At 40.8% G+C, this 23,764-nt stretch overlaps 4 protein-coding genes and 1 long non-coding RNA gene across 12 annotated transcripts in view; 3 read left to right on the forward strand and 2 right to left on the reverse strand.

Moving 5' to 3' along the window:
• gpm6bb (glycoprotein M6Bb) overlaps positions 1-23,764 on the forward strand; it is a 223,063-nt gene that overhangs the window by 94,777 nt on the left and 104,522 nt on the right. For 2 of the 4 annotated variants that reach the window (XM_052082587.1, XM_052082586.1), the window contains exons 4-7: positions 1,028-1,196; positions 1,357-1,430; positions 1,725-1,790; positions 5,305-9,113. In XM_052082587.1, coding sequence (XP_051938547.1) covers positions 1,028-1,196; positions 1,357-1,430; positions 1,725-1,790; positions 5,305-5,454 — 459 coding nt within the window. In that variant the 3' untranslated portion in view covers positions 5,455-9,113. Of the gene's footprint in view, positions 1-1,027; positions 1,197-1,356; positions 1,431-1,724; positions 1,791-2,455; positions 4,114-5,304; positions 9,114-23,764 lie in introns of those variants that run through there. The other 2 variants (XM_052082589.1, XM_052082588.1) reach the window with 2 other exon arrangements.
• ofd1 (OFD1 centriole and centriolar satellite protein) lies at positions 9,249-17,707 on the reverse strand. Of its 3 annotated transcripts, none has more exons than XM_052082541.1 (23): positions 17,575-17,707; positions 17,396-17,508; positions 17,131-17,319; positions 16,976-17,044; positions 16,881-16,902; positions 16,397-16,504; positions 16,183-16,319; positions 15,930-16,103; positions 15,742-15,848; positions 15,545-15,664; positions 15,067-15,140; positions 14,894-14,985; positions 14,618-14,807; positions 14,054-14,184; positions 13,862-13,973; positions 13,091-13,741; positions 11,785-11,935; positions 11,600-11,691; positions 10,805-10,945; positions 10,577-10,737; positions 10,342-10,491; positions 9,572-9,639; positions 9,249-9,408 (listed from the first exon to the last, which is right to left on the reverse strand). In XM_052082541.1, exons 2-23 carry the CDS (start codon positions 17,498-17,500, stop codon positions 9,357-9,359), a joined length of 3,096 nt encoding a protein of 1,031 aa, XP_051938501.1. In that variant the 5' UTR covers positions 17,501-17,508; positions 17,575-17,707; the 3' UTR covers positions 9,249-9,356. The 3 variants fall into 3 exon arrangements, with proteins under 3 accessions (XP_051938501.1, XP_051938502.1, XP_051938500.1); XM_052082542.1 differs by having other exon boundaries at positions 13,091-13,392; positions 13,459-13,741; positions 17,396-17,707; XM_052082540.1 differs by having other exon boundaries at positions 17,396-17,707.
• Positions 11,585-13,927, forward strand: LOC127611823 (uncharacterized). The gene is made up of 3 exons (XR_007965465.1): positions 11,585-11,656; positions 11,762-11,992; positions 13,811-13,927. It is a non-coding gene; the product is annotated as an uncharacterized LOC127611823 (long non-coding RNA).
• trappc2 (trafficking protein particle complex subunit 2) lies at positions 17,776-19,054 on the forward strand. 2 transcript variants are annotated; one of them, XM_052082596.1, is made up of 5 exons: positions 17,776-17,930; positions 18,202-18,314; positions 18,416-18,558; positions 18,663-18,750; positions 18,835-19,054. In XM_052082596.1, exons 2-5 carry the CDS (start codon positions 18,222-18,224, stop codon positions 18,931-18,933), a joined length of 423 nt encoding a protein of 140 aa, XP_051938556.1. In that variant the 5' UTR covers positions 17,776-17,930; positions 18,202-18,221; the 3' UTR covers positions 18,934-19,054. The 2 variants fall into 2 exon arrangements, with proteins under 2 accessions (XP_051938556.1, XP_051938557.1); XM_052082597.1 differs by having other exon boundaries at positions 17,914-17,976.
• rab9a (RAB9A, member RAS oncogene family) lies at positions 20,311-22,913 on the reverse strand. Of its 2 annotated transcripts, none has more exons than XM_052082595.1 (2): positions 22,810-22,913; positions 20,311-21,726 (listed from the first exon to the last, which is right to left on the reverse strand). In XM_052082595.1, the coding sequence occupies exon 2, from the start codon at positions 21,687-21,689 to the stop codon at positions 21,081-21,083; it is 609 nt and encodes a 202-aa protein (XP_051938555.1). In that variant the 5' UTR covers positions 21,690-21,726; positions 22,810-22,913; the 3' UTR covers positions 20,311-21,080. The 2 variants fall into 2 exon arrangements, with proteins under 2 accessions (XP_051938555.1, XP_051938554.1); XM_052082594.1 differs by lacking the exon at positions 22,810-22,913 and adding an exon at positions 22,256-22,376.

Consider the following 23,764-nt stretch of genomic DNA (forward strand, 5'->3'; position numbering starts at 1 on the left):
CAAATATCTCGACAGGATGATGGATGACCCATCTATCAATGTATGCATGCACACGTGCGGCCCTACGTACATACGTTATTTTACATTGTTGTTTTGCTATTAATTTTTAAAAAATCACAATTCTTTTCTTCATTCAATTACTAATAAATACATTTTGTTTAAGAAATATTTATGCTGTATGAAAAAAAATATATAATTTATCATTTTTATTTTGTTTATGTGCGGATTCACACTGAAATGAAAAATAAAGCATACTCCTAGTAAACATACATTTCAAGTATTTTATTGACATAACATATTATTATTAGTATTGGTATTATTGCTGTAATATAACAGTTTTATAAATCAAAGTATTCTCATCAATAATAATGATTATTAACATTAATAATTAATTGACTTTCACATAAAATTAATACGTCGCTGTTGGTGGAGTGGTACACTCACCTGACTTGTGTGCGGGCAGCGTGGGATCCGTTCCCACTCAGTGATGGTGTGGATGTGGGTCTGAATGATTGTTTGTCTCTATACGTGCCTTGCGAGAGACTGGCGACCAGCTTAGGGTGTAGTCTGCCTTCCGCTCCAAGTCAGCTGGGATAGGCTCCAGCAACTCGCCGCAATTTTCAGGATAAGCGGCGCTGAAAATGGATGTATGGATGAATAGATAACATGAATACTGTACTAACACTTTCATAAAGCACAATGTTTTCTTTTACGTGTAATAATCATCATCGTAATAATGACTAACTTTTGTTGGCTCCCAAAAATTTGAATTCAATGATAATTATTGTAAAAATGACAGAATTCTTATTTTGAAAAAAAAAATCTCATTACAAATTACTCAGTATTATTTTTATACACAAAAGAGTAATGGTTGATTAGTTTTAAACTGTTGACACAAAATAACTCAACTCAATTTTACTTAGAGAGCTTGTACAAATGAAAGAAAGTGCCGCACGTAATTACAAATGTCAGGTAAAACACATGATAAGTTGTGACTACTTCTGATGTTGTCTGTGTGTGTCCTCAGTTTGTGTTCCTCACCTACATTCTGGGCGTGGCCTGGCTCGGCGTATTCGGCTTCTCCGCCGTGCCCGTCTTCCTCTTCTACAACATGTGGTCCACCTGCGCCACCATGAAGTCATCCATATCCAACCTCACCGACATCGACTCCATCTGCGTGGACGTTCGTCAATACGGTAAATCAGGGCAGCCATCTTGACAAATATGGGAGCAGAGTTGTTCCAAAAGACTGCCACCGAGTTTGGAATATGATTTATAATTTTAACTGAGCAGTCTGAAGTTTATAAAATGTGTTAATTTCAGAGTTTCAAAACAACCTGTAACTTACGATTTCAGGAATCATCCCATGGAGCGCAACACCGGGGAAGGCCTGTGGATCCACGTTAGGTGACATCTGTAACACCAGCGAGGTGAGACGCTATCACATCCTCCATTTATGTCACATAATATGATTACCTGCCGGCCTGTTCAGGATGGCTTGCCCTAAATCAGCTGGGATAGGCCCCAGGTCATCTGTGGCCCTCACAATAATAAGCAGTATAGAAAATAGGTGGATGGGTGGATATTAATAATACGGCCCCAACGTGGATGGATTTGATAGACCTTACAAAAATTAAAGGTTTTATAATGCTCCAGGGCATTTGTCAGAACATTCGTATTACGGTTAACATTTTTATTGAAACTGTTTTCTGCTTTTTTTTCAGTTCTACCTGTCATATCACTTGTACATCGTTGCCTGTGCCGGAGCCGGAGCCACTGTGATAGCTCTGGTAAGGAAAGCCTTGACACAAAATGTGTTACGTGTAAATGTTGCAGTTCCTCTTCATTCCATTTTAGCCATCCCTCTGCAAATATGCTAGCAATGCGCACTCATGAGAATTATCTGGGAAATCGTAGTAAAGCACAATCAGCTTGGCAATGAAACGGCTCAAGTTTCAAGTAAATATGATCCAAAAACAGGAATCTCGAACCTGAACCAAGACGAGTATCAGTGATGTTTAGCCAAAAAGGAAAATATTACTAAAAAAAAAAAAAAAAAGGTTTGTTGTAGAAAGGATTACTCGTGCCTGGACAGGTTTTGGAAACATTACATTGTGTTATTAAGGTTTAATCTTGCACTGAGAAATTTATTTTATGCAATTATTTTTATCTTTATTTTTATTTTTTTTAAATCATACTTCAAACTGAGGAGCAGCCACTTAGGGCCGTTAAGAAAAGGGACATGATAAGATGCATAATAAAAACAGTAAAACTATGTACTCCAACTAATATTAAAGTTCATGTTAAGTATTTTGTTGGGTTAATTTTTTTTTGTCTTGGTTTTTTTTTTTTTTTTCATTGCCTTTGTGAGGTGACTTTTTATTTTTTTTTTAATGAAGCGCTCCAAGTACGCCGGCATGTTCTCTCACCACCTTCTCTTGTTCTCTTCCACCAGCTGATCTACATGATGGCTACCACTTATAACTTTGCCGTTTTGAAGTTTAAGAGTCGAGAAGACTGCTGCACTAAGTTTTAACTTCATTTTTTTTTTTGTTTTTTGGTTGTTGTTGTTGTTATTGTTGTTTTTAACAACAGCGCGGCGCTCGCCGTCCAAAAAAAAACAACAAAAAACAATAGACAGGAAATCTCTCGTAGAACAAAATGTAAATTGCTGATTGCTTTTTTTTCTTCCTTTTTTTTAAATTTCTCGCGAGGACGCCTAATGACACTTGTTATTAAGAATGGAGCGTTTAGATGACTAGCTTGGCCCACTCGCTTCTAGATGATGTCGCCTGATTTTCTCGCAACATGCACGCCTAGAAAACCACACCAGTATTATTTATCTTCTTCAATTCACATGCTATAAGAGAGGACAGAATTTAGTCAGCAGTATTCACTCGACGTCATTGGATCCGATCAAATGCAACACAATATGTAAGTGCAAATCATTGTAATGGTTTACATATCAGACGTGATTAATTTGAAGGCCTTAAAGTTGTCACGTGAGCACTTGCGTCTTGTATAGTTTACATCGAGCACACAAGGGCTCATATCTGGTATAAGTCACGTTTTCATGTCGTATTAGAGCCACACTGAAAAGAAAATAATTGGTAAAACTATGGGGAAGAAAGAGCTGGATTCATCCGAGAATATTGTGAGGAAAAAAAGGCAGATTGTTGAAAGCAACGCATTTTATTTATTGAGTTTTGTTCAGAAAAGTCAGAGTTGGTAAGAAATTGATAATATAATTTTTTTTTCAGGAAAAAAGTAATCTTACAAGAAAAATTAATTGTTATTGGAAAAATAAGTTGCAGCATTAAAAGAGTTGTTGTCAGTACTTTCAATATGTGAACATTAATATTTATAAAAACAATTACATATTTGACAACTTATATAAAATGAGTTTTTTTTCGCATAAATCCGTTCTTTTTTAGGCCTACAAACTACTTATTCCTTGTAAAATTATTTCTTTAATGGATGTAACATGACTACTTGTTTTCCTCATAATATTGCAACTTTATTCTCATAAATTAGTTCATTTTCATAAAATTACTTTTTAATTCAAATTTTTTTCCTTGTAATGTTCCAACTTTATTCTTGTTCTTGCAGTACTTATTCTAATTCTCTTTCTTACAATGTGTTTTCATAAACCCAACTTTTTTCTTTTAAAAAAAACACATTTCCCTAAAAAAAAAAATACATTCCCTCACGATTATGACTTCTTTAAAAAAAAGAACACAATTAAAAAAAACAAACATGACTTGGATTTCTTCTCACTTCACAACTTAATTCTCGTTGCATTTTGTTTGTTTCAGCGTGGCCCTAAAACGCCTTCTCCTTACCATTATTATTTTACTGTTACTGTCTTTTTTCTACATAAGCGCAGATGCTGGTTTTGCCTCCGCGAGACATTTTTGTCCTTCATTTCCTCTCCAAGTGCCATTAAAGAGCCATTAAAAAAAACAAATCTTAACACTAGGCTGCATGCTTAAACGTCTGTTTATGGTCACTTACAATTTTCTTTATTTTATTTAATTACGTTTCACGTATTTTTTTTCTTTGAAGACTGTAGCCTTTACATCCTATATAAAATAAACCATTTTTGTTTAAAGAAATTTTACCTTGTTTCATTCTTTTCAGTCCTGATGAAAATGTGTTGAAGCGACACAAATTCTGACGCGCGTACGCACTTTTTGCACTAACCTCCAAAAGCTTGCAACCTCTGGCTTTTTTTTTCTACTCACCCGCATGCATTTAAAAACTCATTCCTGTAGTGTTTTAATTTTTATTATGGAGCACCACCTTACAAAAAAAATATATCGACCCCTTTTGATGTCAGACCACTTCCGAGTTTCACTTTTAATCTGTAACTTTGAGCGTGAATAAATGAATGGTGAAAAGTAAAGTGAGATTAATTGGCAGAGAGTGGTGACAAAAACATGTTTTGGGTCATTAAACATTTACTGACAAAAGTGAGGTTATGAAAAACGTCTCTTCCACCAGTATGTCGGATTACCACAAATCCTGGGAGACATGCAGCCCACATGATTTAAAAAAAAAAATTGCAAAAGAAACAAGAAGTTGGCCAATTTGGTTTGAAGAGGTCATTTTGGTGGGTCTTTCGAAAACAAACTTGTATGCTCCCAAAGCTGAACGACATCCAACACAAATGGCCAACCATAAATTCCAAAGCTTTTTTTTGTTGTTGTTGTTTAAACTATCAAGTGTGGGCAGAATATGTGGCGTCAAACTTTGATGATCATTTCAAGGATCCACCAAAAACACCAGTTTGACTAACGGCACTGAGCCGGGACTCACAGAAAAGCCTCTCGAACCAAAGTGGAACCAAGAATTGAGCGATTTTGCAAATTCTTCAGCTCACACTTTCATGAACTCCTCCCGGACAGTCACCGTGGATACGAAGAACCCATTTATCGCCACTTGTGGCTTGACTCACCACAAAAAAAAAAACACGATGAATCTCACTTGACCTTTTTATATTTGTTTATGTCTCGCCACACCGCAAAACGCTCTGAAGTGTTTTGAGATCATTGCGAAAAGGGGTCTATCGCGCGCACACATGCGCGTATATGTCTATGTACAGTATGCATGTGTGCGTGTTCTGTTTTTCTTTCAATGCAACTATAAAGGCTGTCACTTATTTTGGGAGTTTTTGCTATTTGTGATATGAGTACCGTAGATGTCCACTGCGCTGTAGTTTTGGACTCCTTTTTACTAACTTTTGCTTTGCCCTCTTCTCTTTGACCTGCTCACCTGCCATCCACCTTCACCCTTCTCTTGCAGATCCACTTCCTCATGATTCTCTCCGCTAACTGGGCCTACCTTAAGGACGCCAGTCAAATGCATGCCTACCAAGACATCAAAATGAAAGAGGAGCAGGAGCTGCAGGACATCACGTCACGCTCCAAGGAATGCCTTCATTCCTACACATAAGGGAATCACACACGCACACATTGATGCAAAGGGCACGCGAGGCCGATCGTTCTGGCCCATCGGGACCAGGCTGAGCTACAATAACCACCTGTGCCCTACTAACAGACTAACACACTGCAGCTTCTGCACTAACTCAACATGCAGTATTTTGCTTTTTTTACATGTGCGTTTGATTGTCTTGTTTTGTCTCTGGCTGTCCATTTTTTAACCACTTTTTGCAAGGTGAAGCTTGAGACGTTATTATTGGGGTTGCACACACAGTGACCACAGTGTGAAATTTAATTGTGACAAGCATTTGAATTGTTAGCCCCCCAGTTTATTTAGTCTGCTAAAATACATCATTATATGAAAAAAAAAAAAAACAATGTGTATTCATTTGAACAGGTTAAAAAAAATTGACACAGTGTAAAAATGTGCATGGAGGCAGTTCAACGTGCTCTTGTGTGCAAACGTATTAACTTCTTGGCCTGCATTAACTCTACCTCAGGGGGTCTGCTGAAGTTGGATGAACGTGCAAAATGTCAAACATGTATTGTACAAACGAAAGTTTGGTCATTGTTCTGCTCATGAAGCCGCTACATAAGCATAGACCTGCGAAATCGAATTCGGAGTGGGACTCTCATTGTCCTCCAGGCTATTTAAATTTGGAATCTTAATTTTAATTACAATTGTAGAAATGTAGCAGCAAATGTTCAGCAGTTCAGTTAAAAACCGTGAGACTCCGATTTTCGATTCACGATTGAACATTTCGATAATATGGATGATTATATTTTACAGCGGACTAAAACTCCCAAATTAACCCTTTCAGGGACAACGGTTACGACAGTGGACAGCTTATCATGTTATCAGGTTTCAGAGGGCATGAGAGGGTTAATATCACAAGAAATGACAGTCTTTTCAAAAGTGTTTTCCCATGTTTGGATGCATGACACGTTTCCCTTTTTTAATTGAACTCCTGAAGTAAATGGACTTTTATATGGCATTCTTATTTATTGCGATACACCCAGACAGAGAATACAGTCCAAATTGTATATGTTCCCTCCTATTACTGTTGTCGAGGTTGCAATGGCTTCCTAGTTTTGTCCATTTCAAATTCACACTTTTCCGAGAAAGTATTGGTTTAACGAGGCTGAGTCACACCAAAAATATGCATCCTTAAATGAGCTCCCTCTTTAGTTCCAGGGTGTTTATTTCAATTTATTGTCACCAATGTAGCTGAAGCTATTTTAAAATGTTTGGGGGCAGGGAATATGCATTTTCATTATTTTTCTCATGTTGCCCCGCCTCCCCCAAAGCGCTCGCAGTTTGTAAAGCATTAATGTGATCCAATACAAGAACTGTAGCTTTTTATTTTTTACTCTCATAATCCTGCTCACGTTTGAAGGACACTGTCCAATATGTGTTAATGTAACAATACTGTTTCTATTATCGTCAAGTTGATTCTAATAATTTGATAACCATCTCTCTGTTACCAGTTTATGTTAAGAGTTTCCTTTTAAAGCGGCTCGCCATCGCTTCATGAAGACTTACTCGACTCTTGGACTGCCCTAATGCTTGCCAAATAGTGAGCCCAACTCTTTGCTAGCCGCATATATCAGTCATGAATTGTTAAATGTATATATTACACTTTACAATCAGGTAATTCATTTGCCTCTTGTAACTGATAGTTGTCTGGTTGACCGGAGGAACACATATAAAGTCGTTTAAACTTGCCAAATAGTCAGTATATTCACGCGTATACAAGATTTACAACACCTAAGAAAAATAATCGCATTTTTATGTTTGAACGGATTTTTTTCACACAGTTCTTGTATTGGTTCACATTAGAGCACTGCTGTCAAAGTCAAGGCCCGGGGGCCAGATCTGGCCCGCAACATCATTTTATGTGGCCCGTGAAAGCAAACCAAGCATGTCAAGTTCCATGATGCTTGCTAAAGTCTGAACCAAAATGTCACATTGTCATATGTCATCCACAATAACAGTCATTATTCTTGACTTCAGATTTTAAAACTGGTTAACCATCAATTTGTTGTGCGTTGTGTATGCAATATGTGGAGGTGATTAAACAGTTATATGGTTTCCCAAACTTCAATCCTCCAAGGGAAACCGTAACTACAATGTGGCCCGTGACAAAAATGAGTTTGATGCCCCTGCATTAGAGACTGCAGCTGTAACGTAATTTTTCAGACAGTGAGTACGATTTAATAGCTAAGTCACACACTGCATCACAGCATGCGACTCTTTGCCATAATAACAATACGCTTGCTGAATATGGACTGCAGCTATTAATTAAAAATAAGATTTTGAGTCCACACATTTGCTGTTTATCGCTCATTATTATGAGTCGCAGTGACTCGACAGTGTTATCAAACCTGAAGTGTGCTTTGGTAACAATGTAACAAGTTTGGATGATGTAAAGCAGGGGTCCCCAACCGCCGGGCTGCGGACCGGTACCGGTCCTCGGGGCATTTGGTACCGGGACGCACAATAAGAATTTACATTAATTCCGTCGTATTTATTTTGGAATACGAATGATATTTTATTTTGAAAAATTACCGGATTCTCCGTTACATCCAGTTGTGTCACCTGACACACGTCAAACCACGATTCTCCGTCACGTGACTGATTACGCTAAAAACAAAACACCAGAGCTTGCTAAATGAGTAAAATAAACTGCTGGAGATCGCAAATTACGGCGGCCTCAAAAGTACGTTCGAGACAACAACTCTGCCGGTGTTCTGGATTCAGGTTATGGCTGAAGCACTGTTGCCATTTCCGACATGCTACCTGTATGAGGCTGGGGTTTTGTGCAGCAACGGCGACTAAAACAAAATGACGAAGTAGACTCGACATGAGGCACACACTTCAGGTGTCATTACCCCGAGATGGGACCGCCCGCTTGCAGAAAATCGAGCTCTATGCTCGCACTGATTCAGCATTGTGGTGAGTTGAGATTTTCATGCACTTTGAATTTGTGTTGTATCGTATTTTGAATGCATTAAGACCGTAGCGATCAGATTGTTGCGGCCAAATTGGACGCTCCTCGTGTTTATCTCGAAAACCCCCCAATGTTCATGCAGCTCTTAGCATATTAGTAGTATTTATCCGCCACACCTTAAATGCCGGTCCGTGAAAATATTGTCTGACATAAACTGATCCGTGGGGCAAAAAAGGTTGGGGACCCCTGATCTAAAGAGGCTTAAATGTCTGACCTGTGCAGATTTCTTTTTTTTTTCTAAACACTTTTTCATCATTGCATTATACTTACTGTTGCGTCATATTTTATTGTATTAGTTGCCGCGCTAACTTGTTTGTTTTTGTTGCCTGGAGTATGAATGCATAGTTGCAACATGATGGCGTATACTGTACTGACTTTGTGATAGTAGGCAGGGTTTGTTTGCCTGTTTTTGTTTTGTTTAATACAAATGATTAGCTCAGTAATTAGATACGTTCATGTTACTTTATCCTACTGTATTTAAATCTTAGTTCTAATAGACATTTTCTACAAATCTTTTCTATCAATGTTGAAGGGCTTCCCCCCCCCCCCCCCCCCCACTTGTATTTCATTTTACAACTTTGAAACAAACACTGACATTTATGCCATGGCTATTAGCCAGAGTGTGGATGGAAAGTGTCTCCTTTTGCAACAACCAAAAACATAAAGAAGAAAAAAAAATGCTACCTATCAATCAACAGGACGACAAACAAACCAACATCTTGTTTTGCTGGAGAAAAAAAACAAACACCACACAACTGGCCTGTTATTTTTTTTTTCAAATGAAAATAATAAAAACTGAAACAAAATCTCTTCTTTTATTTGATGATACTACAAAAACTCACAAGGCAATGTGTTCATGCATTCATTTATCCACACCCTATAAAAGCATAAAAAAAAAATCTAATCACCAAAAATCATCATCGGCATCTTCATCCTTGTGCGAATATGCTGCAATGCTGCGGAAACAAAGACAAGCTCATTAAGTGGGACTTTAAATGGGAAGGGTGGGGGGGGGGCAAAATTTAAAACAAGAGGAAACACAAATAAATGAAATGTCATTTGGGGATGGATTGTAGAGGATTATATATGTATTATTAAAATGGATCAGGAAATCCCTACCTATTATCTTTCTCTTCAGACAAACTCTTGACCTCTGGGCTCATGTGTTCTTCTTCGCCACCAGAGCTCTGACAACAACAAAAAAAAAAAACTAAACTAAATATACACACACAGATGCACCAAAATGAAAAATTCAGACTACAGTTTGAGTCGTGATGTCGTTCCTAAACTTTTTAACGTAAGTCTGCTCAGTGCTAACATCCAATGAAGTATATCACAGTGTCCCTGGTGAGGTTAAACAAAGTTATTAATTCATTAAAATACATATTTAAAAAAAATTGCATCCCACTTTTAATGATACTATTAGATTCTGGACCAAAGGTTTTTGCCATAATTATGATTCTGTGTTTGGGATGGCCGCGATAATTTGAAAGAATGCCGGGTTACAATTATCAGTTGGTTTATTTTTTTTTTACTTGTTGTAAATATGGACACATTGCCCCACGTGAGCAAATCCAAACAAACAGATGAGCCTAACACAACTGCAGCTGATTGTCAGCAATATACTACCCCCTAGTGGCGAAAATAAGCACATCAGAAGGAGTGTCACAAAAGTCAATGGGCATTGGAAACATGAGAGCTTGATGCGCCAACTGTTTAAATGTTTACATTCCAGGTAATTATGACCACTACACGTTTTTTTAATTTATAAAGTACAATGCAGTAGAATAATATTTTTCTCAACGTCCTAAACATAATATTTAGTTTTTTTTTAATTTTTAAAGGGGAATTGAGATACAGCTACTTTAAGGAAAACAAGAGTGATCTACCTTGTCTTGTTTTTTTTCTCTGGCTTTCAAAACCATCTTCATGTATTTCTCCAAGGGGTTTTCAGTCGGGACTTCCTGCGTCTTGTTCCAATCTCCTTCCTCATTTTTCTTTGCCTCCTCTTCCTCCTTTTGTTGTTGTTGTTGCAAAAGCTACGCGGGCACACGTGCAGTCAATGAGTGCCACAAGTAGTTTAGACACAAACAAACAAAAATAGAGAACTAATCAGTTAGTTACAGTTTCTTTCTCCAGTCTCTCCGCTTCCTGTTGTTCTCTCTCTCTGGCCTCCTCTTGCTCCCGTCGCCTCACTTCTTGCCTTTCTTTTCTCTCTCTTTCCCATCGCTGTTCCTCATCCTCTTTATCCTCAACGTCTGAGGCCGTTGAGATTTGGAGGGATTCTGGAACAAATAAAGTATTAAATTGTGTGGACCTTACAAGTACTCGTCAGCTGTTCTGGTCACTCACCTATTTGGCCCCGTGACTCAGTCGCGGCTTCCGGGAGGTCCCGTGGGGACTGTGGGCAGGGGACAGAGGGGCCACCGGGGGCCTCGGAGGAGCAGAGAGGGACGACAGTGTCCAAGAGAAGCTCTGGAATGTGGCCGGGTTCTAGAGGGAGACATGCACAAAGGGATCTTTTATGCTTTGCCCACCACCCCTCCTAAATAGGGCCAGAAAAGCTGGACAGGCTTTTTTTCTTCTTTCTTGTGTGTGAAGCTTTGCTCAAACACACACACACACACATTAAAGGATCTGTAAACCATCCAAAACCTCCATACAAGATATTTTGCAACCGTAAGGAAAGTCACAAAAGAAAATCAACACTAAAATATTTTTAATGAAACCCGATGAAAACTATTAATACAATTAATAAGTAATATTTAAACACAAAAATCCATAATGCATTCAATTCAGTAGAGCTTGGAAAAGCATACCGTATATATATATATATCCTGGACGCCCTCCAAAATTAAAAAAATGTGAGATATAAAATAAAACAATGTGAAATAAAATAAAATTTTCAATGTGATATTTTAAAACCAAAGAGATTTTTTCTTCATATTTTGGAATAAGGGGAAAAAAGTTTCTAATTCTTCAAGTTTTGTGACTTTGTTTTTTCTGATAAACAAAATACAGTGTACTTGTTTGAAAGTATAGAACAAGCAGCAGATGAGTCAAAAGTGCTCCGATTTCAACGCAGAACACACTTTTGTGCTCGGTGCAGAAAAACGTTAACAGAATTAACAGACTACTTTGGCCTACCTGGTGAAATGCCGGTGAGATCCGCAACGTCTATCCTTTCGGGCTGCGGGGAAGAATGTGAGCTGGAGGAGACGCGTTGTCGATTTGGAACACTGAAAGGAAAATAATTCACTGTCAGGTTAAGCAAAGTCACTGTTGTTGCAAATAAACAAATAAAAACAGGGAGAGCAGCGCCGGATGGTAACCTGCGTCGATCTCGCACGGTGCTCTGTAGCTGAGGGCTGCGAGGGGAGCTCAGCCCAGGGGAGATTTCACTCGAGCTGGACGCGTCGTCGCGGTTGGCCGAGGGGAGGCGGCTGTCGTGTGAGTCCCGGAACAATGGCGGCAAAGTGGCTTCTAGCAACGGCGAAGAGTGAGAGTGAAACTGCTGAAAACACTACAATGCTGAAATAGGTAAGACGTACGTTTGCTGGACATAATATTTGGTATACTTACACAAGCTAACGAGATCACATACAACACAGCAAGCGATGTGTCAAAGACACTAACTAGCATGACGAAATTGCTCCATTTTTGATGAAGGCTGCAGTTTTCAAATATTTTCGGAATGGATTATTCTACAGATTATCCCATAGTCACACAAAAATGGATTTTCCATCATGAATTGACAATGTGTGTGATGTGCAAGTATGATGATGGTCCACTTGGTGTTGCAGTCCACGTGTTCCATACTGTGATATCTGTGACATTTGAGTGCATGTGGCTTTAAAAGGTGAAGCCTGGCCTGGTGAGTGACGTGGGTGGCAGTCAGCAAATGGGGAAGTTGGCTGAGTTATTTAGTTTTTTAACAAATAATTTCAGCCCTGATATTGTTCGACACTGTCTGATGGGTATAGAGGGCTCAGTCCTTTTAGCAATTACCCACAATGCACTCCGGGCGGCCATATTGGAGGGCTGTTATAAACAAGCCATGCACAAAGTCTATTCGTGTATGGCTTGTTCATAATGTTTGCTAAAAGGACGGAGCCCTCTATTCATCAAACAACATGGTGTGAAGCTGCTCTGCATCATATTCGTTTCCGATCCTTTTGTCTCTTTTCCTTTTGCCTTCTGTCACAACCGTTTTAGCTGAGAATGACACCAAATCGAAATAATAAAACGTAACCTTATTCAATGTTATTTTTCGATAACTTTTGGCACTATAAAAAACATTCTAATGAACTATCAATGTATCAGCCACCGTACATGCATTAGAAAGATGATGAATCGTTTTGAATGTGGAGCTTTATGTCAAAATGTAATCAATATCTAAAAAAATATAAAACTATCTTAGTTTTTGCCACTTGCACATTCCAATTCGTTTGAACTCAAGTTAAGATCCAAATCACAAATGTTATTCAATTAGATATTGTTTCGATTTGCTACTTTTGACATTCAATTAGTTTGCTCTAATCATTTCAAAATGCAGGACTGAAACTCCTCCATTGAATAATTGAAGCACATTTTGTATTACGTTAAACATGATTTGATTCACTGGATATCTTTCAGTACCTTCATCCATGTCTCGCTGAAGCTTCCTCCTGGTGGGGAAGGACAAATGTGTGAACGAGTGTTGCTCCTTGGGGAGGTCATCATGCCTCGGAGACTGAGGCTCTGCCGACGAAAGGCAGCTCATGCCATAGGACTTGTGAAGCTGGTCTTGAAAGAAGGTCACTCGGTGGTGAGAAGCCGGGAAGGCGTTTCCAGCATCATAGGCTTCTGGGGAGGGGGTTCGAGCTTTTTCAGGAGACAGTGGCCTCGTGAAGCTCTTTGACGGCCGGGAGGTGTAAGGGTGGGAGAGGTCAGAAATTAGAGTTAGCAGAGGCGAGTCGGCCCGACTTGAAGGCGTCGAGGGGCGCCTCCTTGAGATGCCGGAGCGCGCTGCCCTCTGCTGGTACTTGATGCATTTTTCCTGTAAGCTTTCAGCTTCCCTCTCCAGCTCTCGAATACGAGCGTGACGTTCGGCCAGCATCTCCAAGTCGGAGTTGGAGTCGCCGTGCACGAGTTGATTTACGTCGCCGACGTGCTCGTAGCCCGCCGGGGGCCTCGGCGCCGCTCGATCCACGTAGATGTCGGGGGGCACCAGATCGTCGCCGGTGAACTCCAACACGGAGAGGTCGACCACGGAGGGCTTGGGGTTGAGCAGCACTTCGTTTTCAAGGGCTGCGGAAGAAGAAGGAAAAAAAAATTGCCTATTCTTTTCAAAACTTTGTTTTCATACATTTTATCCAGTTTTGTGGTGTCAACTTGAGAACCAAAGGAAAGTTCTTGCGGGCAAGATACCTTGTTGGGTTTGGCGAAGCTGCATTTTGAGGTCCTCAACGTGAGCGGTGGTCCACTGCAGCTTCTCCTCACACTCCATCAGCTGCATGTTCAGCTGGCCGCATCGCTCCGCCTACCGCAATGCAGCACGGGTTACTCCAAGCAAAAATATGGAGCAGAAAAAGACCAGCCTGAGGCTCAAACGTGTGTAACCTCTAACTGAAGCTGTTTCTGCAGTTCGTGCTTCTGCTTCGCAAACTCCTCCTCATCCAGTTTGCGAGCACTCTGAAGCTTGCGGACCTCCACCTGCAAGGCCAGCTGCTCCTCGGAAGGCTTGCCCAAGTCTGGCAAAGGAAGGTACGCTCAACATAAATGAGTACACTCCAATAGATTTGTTTGGAAAACCACAAGTTTACTTTCAGGATTGCTATTTTCGGTCTCACCTAATTTAACCTGCGAAAATCACTCCTATCGTATTTTTACATGCATAATGAATACTGTACTCAAGAACTGCATCAAACATTCTGCCTGGAGAAAAATATTGATGATAACTTTTTAATTGAGGGAACCAAAATCATTACGATGCAGTACAATTTTACTGGAGTGCTGATAAATTAACACCTCGCTGACTGTCGACCCTAGTGAGGATCAAGCGGTACGGAAGATGAATGACTGTGGTGATGAAAACATTGTTTTGTTTGGGGTTTTTTTTTTCATGTAATATAGCTCTTATGTTAAATACCCTTTTCGAAATGGCCGTTGGGTGTATTTGCTGACCTGCACGAAGATGGCCGTTCTCCTCCTGGGTTTCCTCCAGCTGTTTCTTCAGAAGCTTCACTTGTCCCTGCAGGCGTGCAGTTTCTTCTTTCAAACTGGGCAAGTCGCTCATACTCTCCAGTCTTTCTCTCAGCAGTTCATTCTGCTGCCGGAGCAGACACGTTTGCTGCTGCGCCGCATCGAGCTCCCCCTGGAAGACGACGGACATCATGGAGATTCGGTGAAACCGAGCATCGTGCGATTCATTGAGTAACGTGAACATTTCATGGCCTTTACCTGCAGTCGCTTCTTATCCGAACAGGCTTTATTGTACTCCTCTAATTTGGCTTTCATTGCAGCTGAATCGTGTTGAAGGCGAATACTTTCTTCTAAGAAAGGAAAAGAAGGCTAAACGTGATCTGAAGGCTGACAAAGACGTTGAACAAAACTGGATTTATTTAAAGCTTTACCTTTGTTTCGCTTCTCACTCATTGTGAGTTGCTCTGCCCTCTTGTTGTAATCCTCCTTTAGCTCCAGCTGATAGCTAAGGTCACATGCACAAGACATTGTAATAGGACTGCTAACTATTCATTTAATAGTGGATTGTGTTGATCATTTTGTTGATCAGTCAATCAATCCGATTCAAACAAAACATGGTGTGATTTGAATTTCCTCTTTAAAAAAAAAACAGCACATAATGTCAAATTGACAGTGCAGAAAATCAACCAACATACATTAAATTATTATTCAGGTACTGTTACGGTCCGTTACTTCGGCAATGCAAAAGCAAATGTTTTATTCAAAGATAATCAGTCTGCTTTCATGAAAGATGGTTTGCGGTTGTCTTACGCTCATTACACAATGGAATCCCGCTGACCCCCCCCACCCCCCCAAAAAAATCAGGAAAATATGCCTCAATTGTTTCTCAAAAGTGGACAACTGAAATACCTGGAAAGTTCATTCTTCAGCCTTTGGTCATACATTTCTTCCATTGTCTTCACTGCCAGTTCTCGCCTCCTCAGAAGATCTTGGCCGACCTTCATCTTCTCTTTGTGTATTTGACAAGTCCTGCATTCCGAATTTGGGTCAGTATCATTGACTAAGGCAGTCAACAACAATACGTTGGTCTGTTAAATAAAACGTACTCATCAAAAGACTCCATTCGCAACTTCAGCTCATTTTCTCTGTTACGCAGCGTGTCGATTTCTTTCAGCACCATTTGCCTCTGCATGTACACATTTTTTTCCTCGATCTGAGACAGCAAAAAGTTTCCACAATGGCATCGGTAAAGGTCAACCACAGGGGAGAAAAACGGCTTTCCTCGTTCTTTTACCTCTTGTTGTTTTTGAAGCCGCTCAATGGCGTGTTTCTCCCTGGTGTTTAGCGCCTTTGTCTTCATTTCATAGGTTCTCTCCAGTTCTTGTTTGAACTTCTCAAACTCCTTCTGAAACTGCACTTTTTCCTCCATCTTCACCTTGGCGAGTTCAACCTCTTTAAAATGCTGCATCTTTGGCAAATGACGACAACATTCGGGCCAAATTGGTGGCAAAGACATTTTAAGATTGAGGGGTTTTTTTTCTCAGTACCTTTGTGTTAATTTCAGTCTGCATCTGGGATTCTAATTCTCTCCGATAGGAAGCTAGTTTAGACTGAAATGAAAACCACTTTTCCCCACTGCAGTTCACGTTCTCATATTCCTTGTCGATCATTTTCATCTTCTCAACTGTGGATGTAAACAAAGAAAGGCCACATTAAACATCAGCATTTTGTTTTGAAAATATATTTTTTAAATAAGCGTACCGAGAGACTGTTCGTAACTAGCTGAGCTGTATGTCTGAGTGTCTGCGTCGCAGTGAAGAACAGCAGGTTGATGGTCGGTGACGTGTGACACAAGGTTGATTAAAAAGCCTGTTTAGAAAATATGAAACATATCGGAATTAATACTTCATTTTACTGAAGGCAAACAATGTAGTATTTCATCAAGTAGAATAATTACCATAGCTAGGCTGAAATCAGAGGATTTCAACATTTTTTAAAAATAAACAACAGCTCGAGCTAGATTTTATCCCTAAGACACCTGATCATAAAGTAAAGGCCTGGCTAAATAAGTATATTGTTTTGTGTTTTTTGTTATTGTAAAGTGTCCTTGTGTGTCTTGAAAGGCGCTTACAAATAAAATGTATTATTATTATTATTATTGTATCCCTAAAGAATGCCTGGCTTTGCGTAAGGCCACTTTAAGAGGCAATAGTGAATGGCACATGACATACTTAAAGGAGCCTACCTGTATTGTCGATGCTCGGAGACTGGAAGAAACGAAAATACAGTGACTCGCTTTTATCAAAACAACAATACATTTCAGCGTTTGCTGTTTATTACCAGGAATTTGTAAAGTGGTGACTCTGGGCTGAGTTTGAGATGGTGCAGGAGATCTCCTTTCTTGAACACCTAGCAGAATACAAACAAGTATAGTATTATCCAAAAATATGATTGCCTTTTCGGGCTGTCAAGGCTTACGATAAAATTTGTGTTACCTTCTCTTGGGACAGGCCACTTTCAGGGCAGAATACAGATAATGAGTACTCATAGCCTGAATTGAGAAGATAGTCAGCCACTATGTTGTTACAGGTTGAGACCAAAAATGAATCTGATCTCAGAGATGGTTCTGCTCCGCTTAATGGTGCTGGTTTTAACTCGTGGATAAGTTGGTTGCGCAGCTGGGTCTGAAACAAACCCCAAAAAAGTAATTGAAAGTAAAGTCAATCATCGACTACGACTAAGACAGGGATCATGACTTACCTTCAGTGTATCCAGCACTCCCCTATCTCTCAGTGTTTTATAAAGCCTCTTCCTCAACTCGTCTGTCGATATGACATCTTCCTTGGCTGCCATTATTAGGGTCATTCGTGGTCCTGAAATGCGAGCAATCAGAAGTACATTGACACGACGACTTCCGGTAACTCAGAGCGCATTGTTACCCGATGTCAGCAGGGGTAAATCTTTCTGTACAATGTTATACCATTGTAATAAAGAATCTCGGTGTTGTTTTTTCAAATTGTTTAGATTGCACTTGGAGACAGAATCGAGTCCCCGTGACGCAGGAGGCGTGGCCTGAGATTTAAATCTGTCAACGGTCATCAGGAGTTACGACGCAGTAATGCATTTATAAAATGTTGGCAAAATTATTTACAGAATTGATTACGTACTTTAGCATTCATTTTTAAAAACTAGTATTATCAACCACCATGAAAATAATTTATAAGAAAAAAAGGCCATGTAAAGTCGTCATCTCCATGCGACAGCCGTCGTCTTTTTCCGGAAGTAACAACAGCAGGTAAACAAACGTTTCGGACCTTTAATAATGGACGAGTTTTTGAAATGTACTGTATATCATTTCTACATTTTTTTTCACGTGTTGGTGCTGACTTTTATATACCCGCGTCCATTAACCAGCAATTCTAAGTGTAGTTAGGAAATTGTGCCTGTCGTTAATGCACTACAAATGATGCTAATATTATGGAGTAATTGTTGTTTCGCTGAGGACGAGAGGATCAAATAATGGACGTTGTTTCACTGGTATTTTGCTTGTTGTGACTCCACTGCAGAGGCAGATAGAGACAAAAACATGTCAGGCTGTTTTTACTTTGTCATGGTTGGTCATCATGACAACCCGGTATTTGAGATGGAGTTCTTACCATCCGGGAAGCCTGAATGCAAGGTAAGATGATGATTAATGTGACTATGCTGCCACTGTTGAACTTGTCAGGGAAGATGCTTGTAATTTCCGTGGCTGATACGGTTTTTTTTGTTTGACCACAGGATGACCACCGTCATTTAAACCAATTTATTGCACATGCAGCCCTGGATTTGGTGGATGAAAACATGTGGCTGTCTAACAACATGTACTTAAAAACTGTGGACAAGTTCAACGAGTGGTTTGTGTCTGCTTTTGTCACTGCAGGACATATCCTTTATTGTATTATGTTGTGTTTCCCCACCCCAATGTATGCAATTTGTCCACATCCATTATGGATTTGTGGTCTTATTTTCTTTAATTTCTTGCCATACATATAAGATTCATCATGCTTCATGATGTGCGACAAGAAGATGGAATCAAGAACTTTTTTAATGATGTGTATGATTTATACATTAAGGTTAGTCACCTGTCTTACAGCGGTCCTCAACAGAGAGTTTGTTGGTGAGTAGCCAATTTAAAGTTTTGTTTCTTTGCCTTCCAGTTTGCAATGAATCCATTCTATGAGACCAATGCACCAATCCGCTCAACTGCATTTGAGAGGAAAGTGCAGTTTCTTGGAAAGAAACATCTTCTTAATTAAGTGAGTCACGTGCACAGTATTTTCAGTGCAACATGTTTATTAATGCAATGTTGCTGTCTGGATTGTGCATTCTTTTTTAGTGTCTTGTGACTCATGTCCATAAAGCATTTTTGTGACTGCAGTACTTGCATTATGGTCATTGCTTTGTCTTAAAAAGAAAGTTTGCGCTGCCTGTAAAAGCAGTTAATTTCCATTTTTTTTCTTCATGATGCTGTTCTGTATCAATGATACTCGTACAAACTGGGTGAAGCAGGAGGGAGCCCGTGTGTAAAGGAATGCAGTTAAAGTGGAGAGAGAGGTGTGACACCTTAGGCTGTAACGCATTTCTTCCGCCCTGTTTGGTTCAAATTAATTCGCTGTCCAACAAGTCTGAATGCAAATCAAAAACCGGTTCCTTTTAGAACCACCTTTCTATTCATTTGATTCGTAATAGTTTGCCTACACAAGCGGCTGAAATGAGTTTTCTCCGCAGGGTGTCCGGGCTCTCCCTTAGAGATAAGGTGAGAAGCTCAGTCATCCGGGAGAGGCTCAGAGTCGAGCCGCTTCTCCTCCACATCGAGAGGAGCCAGATGAGGTGGCTTGGGCATCTGATTCGGATGCCTCCTGAGCGCCTCCCCGGTGAGGTGTTCCGGTCATGTCCCACCGGGAGGAGACCCCGAGGAAGACCCAGGACACGCTGGAGAGACTATGTCACCCAGCTTGCCTGGGAACGACTCGGGATCCCCCGGGGAGAGCTGGAAGAAGTAGCTAGGGAGAGGGAAGTCTGGGCTTCCCTGCTAAAGCTGTTGCCCCCGCGACCCGGCCCCGGATAAGCGGTAGATGATGGATGGATGGATGGATGGATAGTTTGCCTCCTTGCCTACTACAGACAGGATTGATAAGTGTTTGGTCTTCTGTTAGAATTTCGTGGAATTGTGTAGCAGGCGTTATTTTATGTGCTAGCCACAAAATGGATTACTTTTTTTGTCATGGAACATCGTCATGCATAAAAATCACTCTTCTTGCCACGGTTTGTTGAACATTTCTTAAAAACTGGCAGTAGTTTTGAGAGTTAACATTGAGTCTCTCTCATGACCCGAAAAAGTCCAACTGTTAAATCTTTGCTATCAGCCCAAGCCATTACCCAACACCTCCGCCATGATCAAAGGGGTGCTCTGTGCGTGCTACTGATGAGTCCATCAATAGTCACTCTTATCTTATGAGTCGATAAGACCTTTGAAAAAAATCTCCCTTCAGATATTTTTTGGCTATATCATGACGCTGCAACTTAAGTCACTTTTGGGGTGGTCAGACCCGTGAGACCCTCATCATCCAGAATGCTTGTCCTTTCTTCAGGTCATCGGTTCATGTTTGGAGTGGCCACAAAACACACTTACAGATTCTCAGATGCTTTATTTGTTGGTTGGCATATGGATGATGAACAAGAAATGCACATGAGCATTTTATTTCATTTAGGAAAAAAAAATCCTTTAACTGGAAAGTTAAAAACACAAACAATAAGCTCAATATCCAAGACAATCCCCCACAATCCAAAGGTAATCTTGAATAATCGGCAGAATTGCACCCATGCTGTCCATCCATTTTCGCGGGCGTGTTGGAGCCTAGCCCAGCTGCCTTCAGGCAGTCGGCGGTTGTCCTCCAATCTTAATTTATTGTATAAGTGATTAAATAACATAATAGAAGTTTCCATTTTTATTGGTTAAATGGATTAGGGAGCATCTGTACTTTGAGGACTTAGTCATAATCAATTCACGAGGCAAAAAACGTGCAGTGTGAAAAATCGATTGATTTGTTAGTCACATGCCCAAGCGCTAAAAAAAAAAAGAAAAAAACAGATTCCAATCTAAATATGAACAAAATCTTCACGTAATTGCACTCATCTACAGATTGGCATGTTTTTTTGGTACCCACACAAAGCTAATATGAAATGCAGTTAATTGATTCTTAAAACGTGACCTTTGAACTGAGTGAAGGATTTGGTGTACTTTTGTACTAAGACACACTTCGTGCTTCCCCGACTAAACAGAACCCATCTGTAAGCAAACCCTGACAGAACAAATCAAATATGTTAGAAGTTCCAATAAGGTGTTAATACGGCCTCGTCACTTTAACAGCATGATTTAACATTGCGGACAGCCACTTGCATGTTATGAGCAGCAGGTGGCGGCCGAGCGAGGCTTTCTGTGGAGCTTGACCGTGTCCGTGGGGATGAGGTGTTCCGCTCGCTCGTCCATCGCTAAAACCCTGCGCACCGCCTCCTCGAAAGCCGTCGCTACGTTCGTGGAGTCCTTGGCGCTGGTCTCGTAATACGGATGGTCGCCGTTCTCCTTGCACCACTGACGGGCCTCCTCGGTGGACACCTGCCTCTCGCTAACGTCTAGTTTGTTGCCCAGCACGACGAAAGGGAACTTCTCCGGCTCCTTGACGTCCGCGTAGTAGATGAACTCCTTCTTCCAGTTGCCCAAATTGAGGAAGCTCTGGTTGTCGTCGACGCTGAACGTGAGCAAGCAGCAGTCGGAGCCACGGTAAAAAGGAGTCCTCAGGCTGCGAAAGCGCTCCTGGCCGGCGGTGTCCCAGATCTGCAAGGTGACCTGGTGGCCGTCCACCTCCAGGTCCTTGTTGAGGAACTCCACGCCGATGGTGTGAAAAAGGTGCGCGTCGAACTTGTTGGTGACATAGCGGTTCATGATGGAGCTCTTTCCCACGCCGCCGTCGCCCAGGAGGATGACTTTCAGCAGAGACGTTTTGTTCGACATGGCTGCTTGTAGCAAATCACTGCGATGAAGGTATGACCTGTTCAAATGATCCAACATGTCACTGTTTAACAAGCAAAGACGTATTTCTCCAAATAGTAACCTTCAATCGAATAAACGCTGTGTGATTGTATGGTCTGGTCGCCAGTCAATCGCACTGCACATATAGAGACAGACACCCTCCCCGGGCTGCCTGCACCAAAGTGCTCGTGAGTGCTCGTACACGATCAATGGCTCTCATACATACATAATAAAGCATTAAAATGCACACATGCAACACACAGTGGTGGATGTGACACGGAGACGCGTTTCTATGATTATTACATTTTCTATACTCATCCAGCCCTATTTTCTGGTGCAAAAATCTGCCATTTTTGGTGCAGGGTTTTACGAACTAAGAAACAGTCAAACGAGTTTTTAATTGACATACGTGTGCAGTCAACTTGTTCTCTTTGTGGCTATTGACCACAAAACACCTCAAGTAGTTTTGATACAAGACTATCACAAACAAATGCGTTTCTTTTTACCAATACACAATCACGAGATGTGATGGCTGGTTGGAGACTCACCACTGATTGATTTAGGCTTCCTCCACTGGTCCAGATCATGTGGCGCAGACCCTGCTAGTCAGTCACATGCTCGTTTGTTCTGTGTTGTAATGGACGGCCATGTAAACTCCACTTGCACTGCCTACAACACAGCCGTTTACTTGTAAATGGTTGGTAGGGGACAGCTTCTTCAACTGGGCTGCTCGCTACGGACGTAGAAAAACGTACTACGTAGAAACGCTCCCGATATGTAGTTGAATCATACAATGGCATAGCTGTGACGCGATATGTACATGTACGTACGTAGTATGCCGATGACACACTGCGATCGCGGATAATACTATACATGCTCGCTTTTGTCTGGCAGATCCCAAACAATAAATAGGATAGCAAGGCATCTGCACAGCTTGCTGTTTTGAAAACAACTACATTTTTAGTTGTGTGACGTTAGCCAAGTTTACTTCAAAGCAAAATCGCTACGTTGCAGTTCGGTCTATGTAACTAACCGCGTCCACGCCGGTTTGGCCGCGAAATCAAAGAAAGATGTGCGGTGTATGTGTGTGTCACATCCTTGCCTTTTTTTCGTTGGCCGAGATCGACAATGACAGGTCGTTTCCTTGACGGTCCGAAGGCTCGATGCTAGCGCCCCTAGCCTGTTGGGATGCTAACGATAGCGAGCTTGGAAGCAACAGACAGCCCCGGTCACGTGATAGAACAGACCAATCAGCGACTCGGTCTGGATCAACCGATAAGTAGCGACATTTTAGCCGCGACCCGACCCCAGCTGACAGATGCGCTTGCTTCACGCTGCAAGATTAGCTGAATGGCATCTGGCGCACGCGGTAATATGTCATTTCTACGATACGGTAACAAGTAAAGACAGATAAATTGTATGTGCAAAAGAAGAAACTACCTTTCCTCGGCAATCACGTATCCCCTTACCGTATCTCACACACCTGCACTTTCGCCGCTCAATAAGATACCGGCTTTAAACGGAAGCATGTTTGCATTTGCTTTAACAGACTGAAAATAGCATAATTTAGTCAAATATGGAAACAAATAACTCAATAGATGCACGGCAGTCCAAAGAAGTGTTTTCTCAACTTTATTGAAACAAGGCACACATTTCATGCCACACTACCAAAGAAAAATACCACAAACATTAGATTTCCTGAAATCATGATGCTACTCTGAATTTTCTAAAAAAAAAAACCTTACTCTGGGTTAAGTGTGGGCCTGCTTAGTTGAGCACAGCTGTTTTACTGCTTGAATAGAAAACCAGTAATTGTAGTGTCATCTAGTGGAAGAACATTGCATTGTTCTTAATGTCACTATGTGCCACTGTAGTGGATAGATTCACGTTATTTGTACAAAAGAAAACGCTGACCTGCTACATTATGTATTTTTCTCCATTTAGATTAAGTCTCTTTGGAACAAATAATTAGATGTGACTTGAACTAGGCTGTTGTATTACTGAGACCTCTCTGTCTCGGCTTTCTTATCTATGGCATTCTGTGGCACACGTTGCGA

Source organism: Hippocampus zosterae, chromosome 12 (assembly GCF_025434085.1).
Source record: "Hippocampus zosterae strain Florida chromosome 12, ASM2543408v3, whole genome shotgun sequence".
NCBI classification, from domain to species: domain Eukaryota; kingdom Metazoa; phylum Chordata; class Actinopteri; order Syngnathiformes; family Syngnathidae; genus Hippocampus; species Hippocampus zosterae.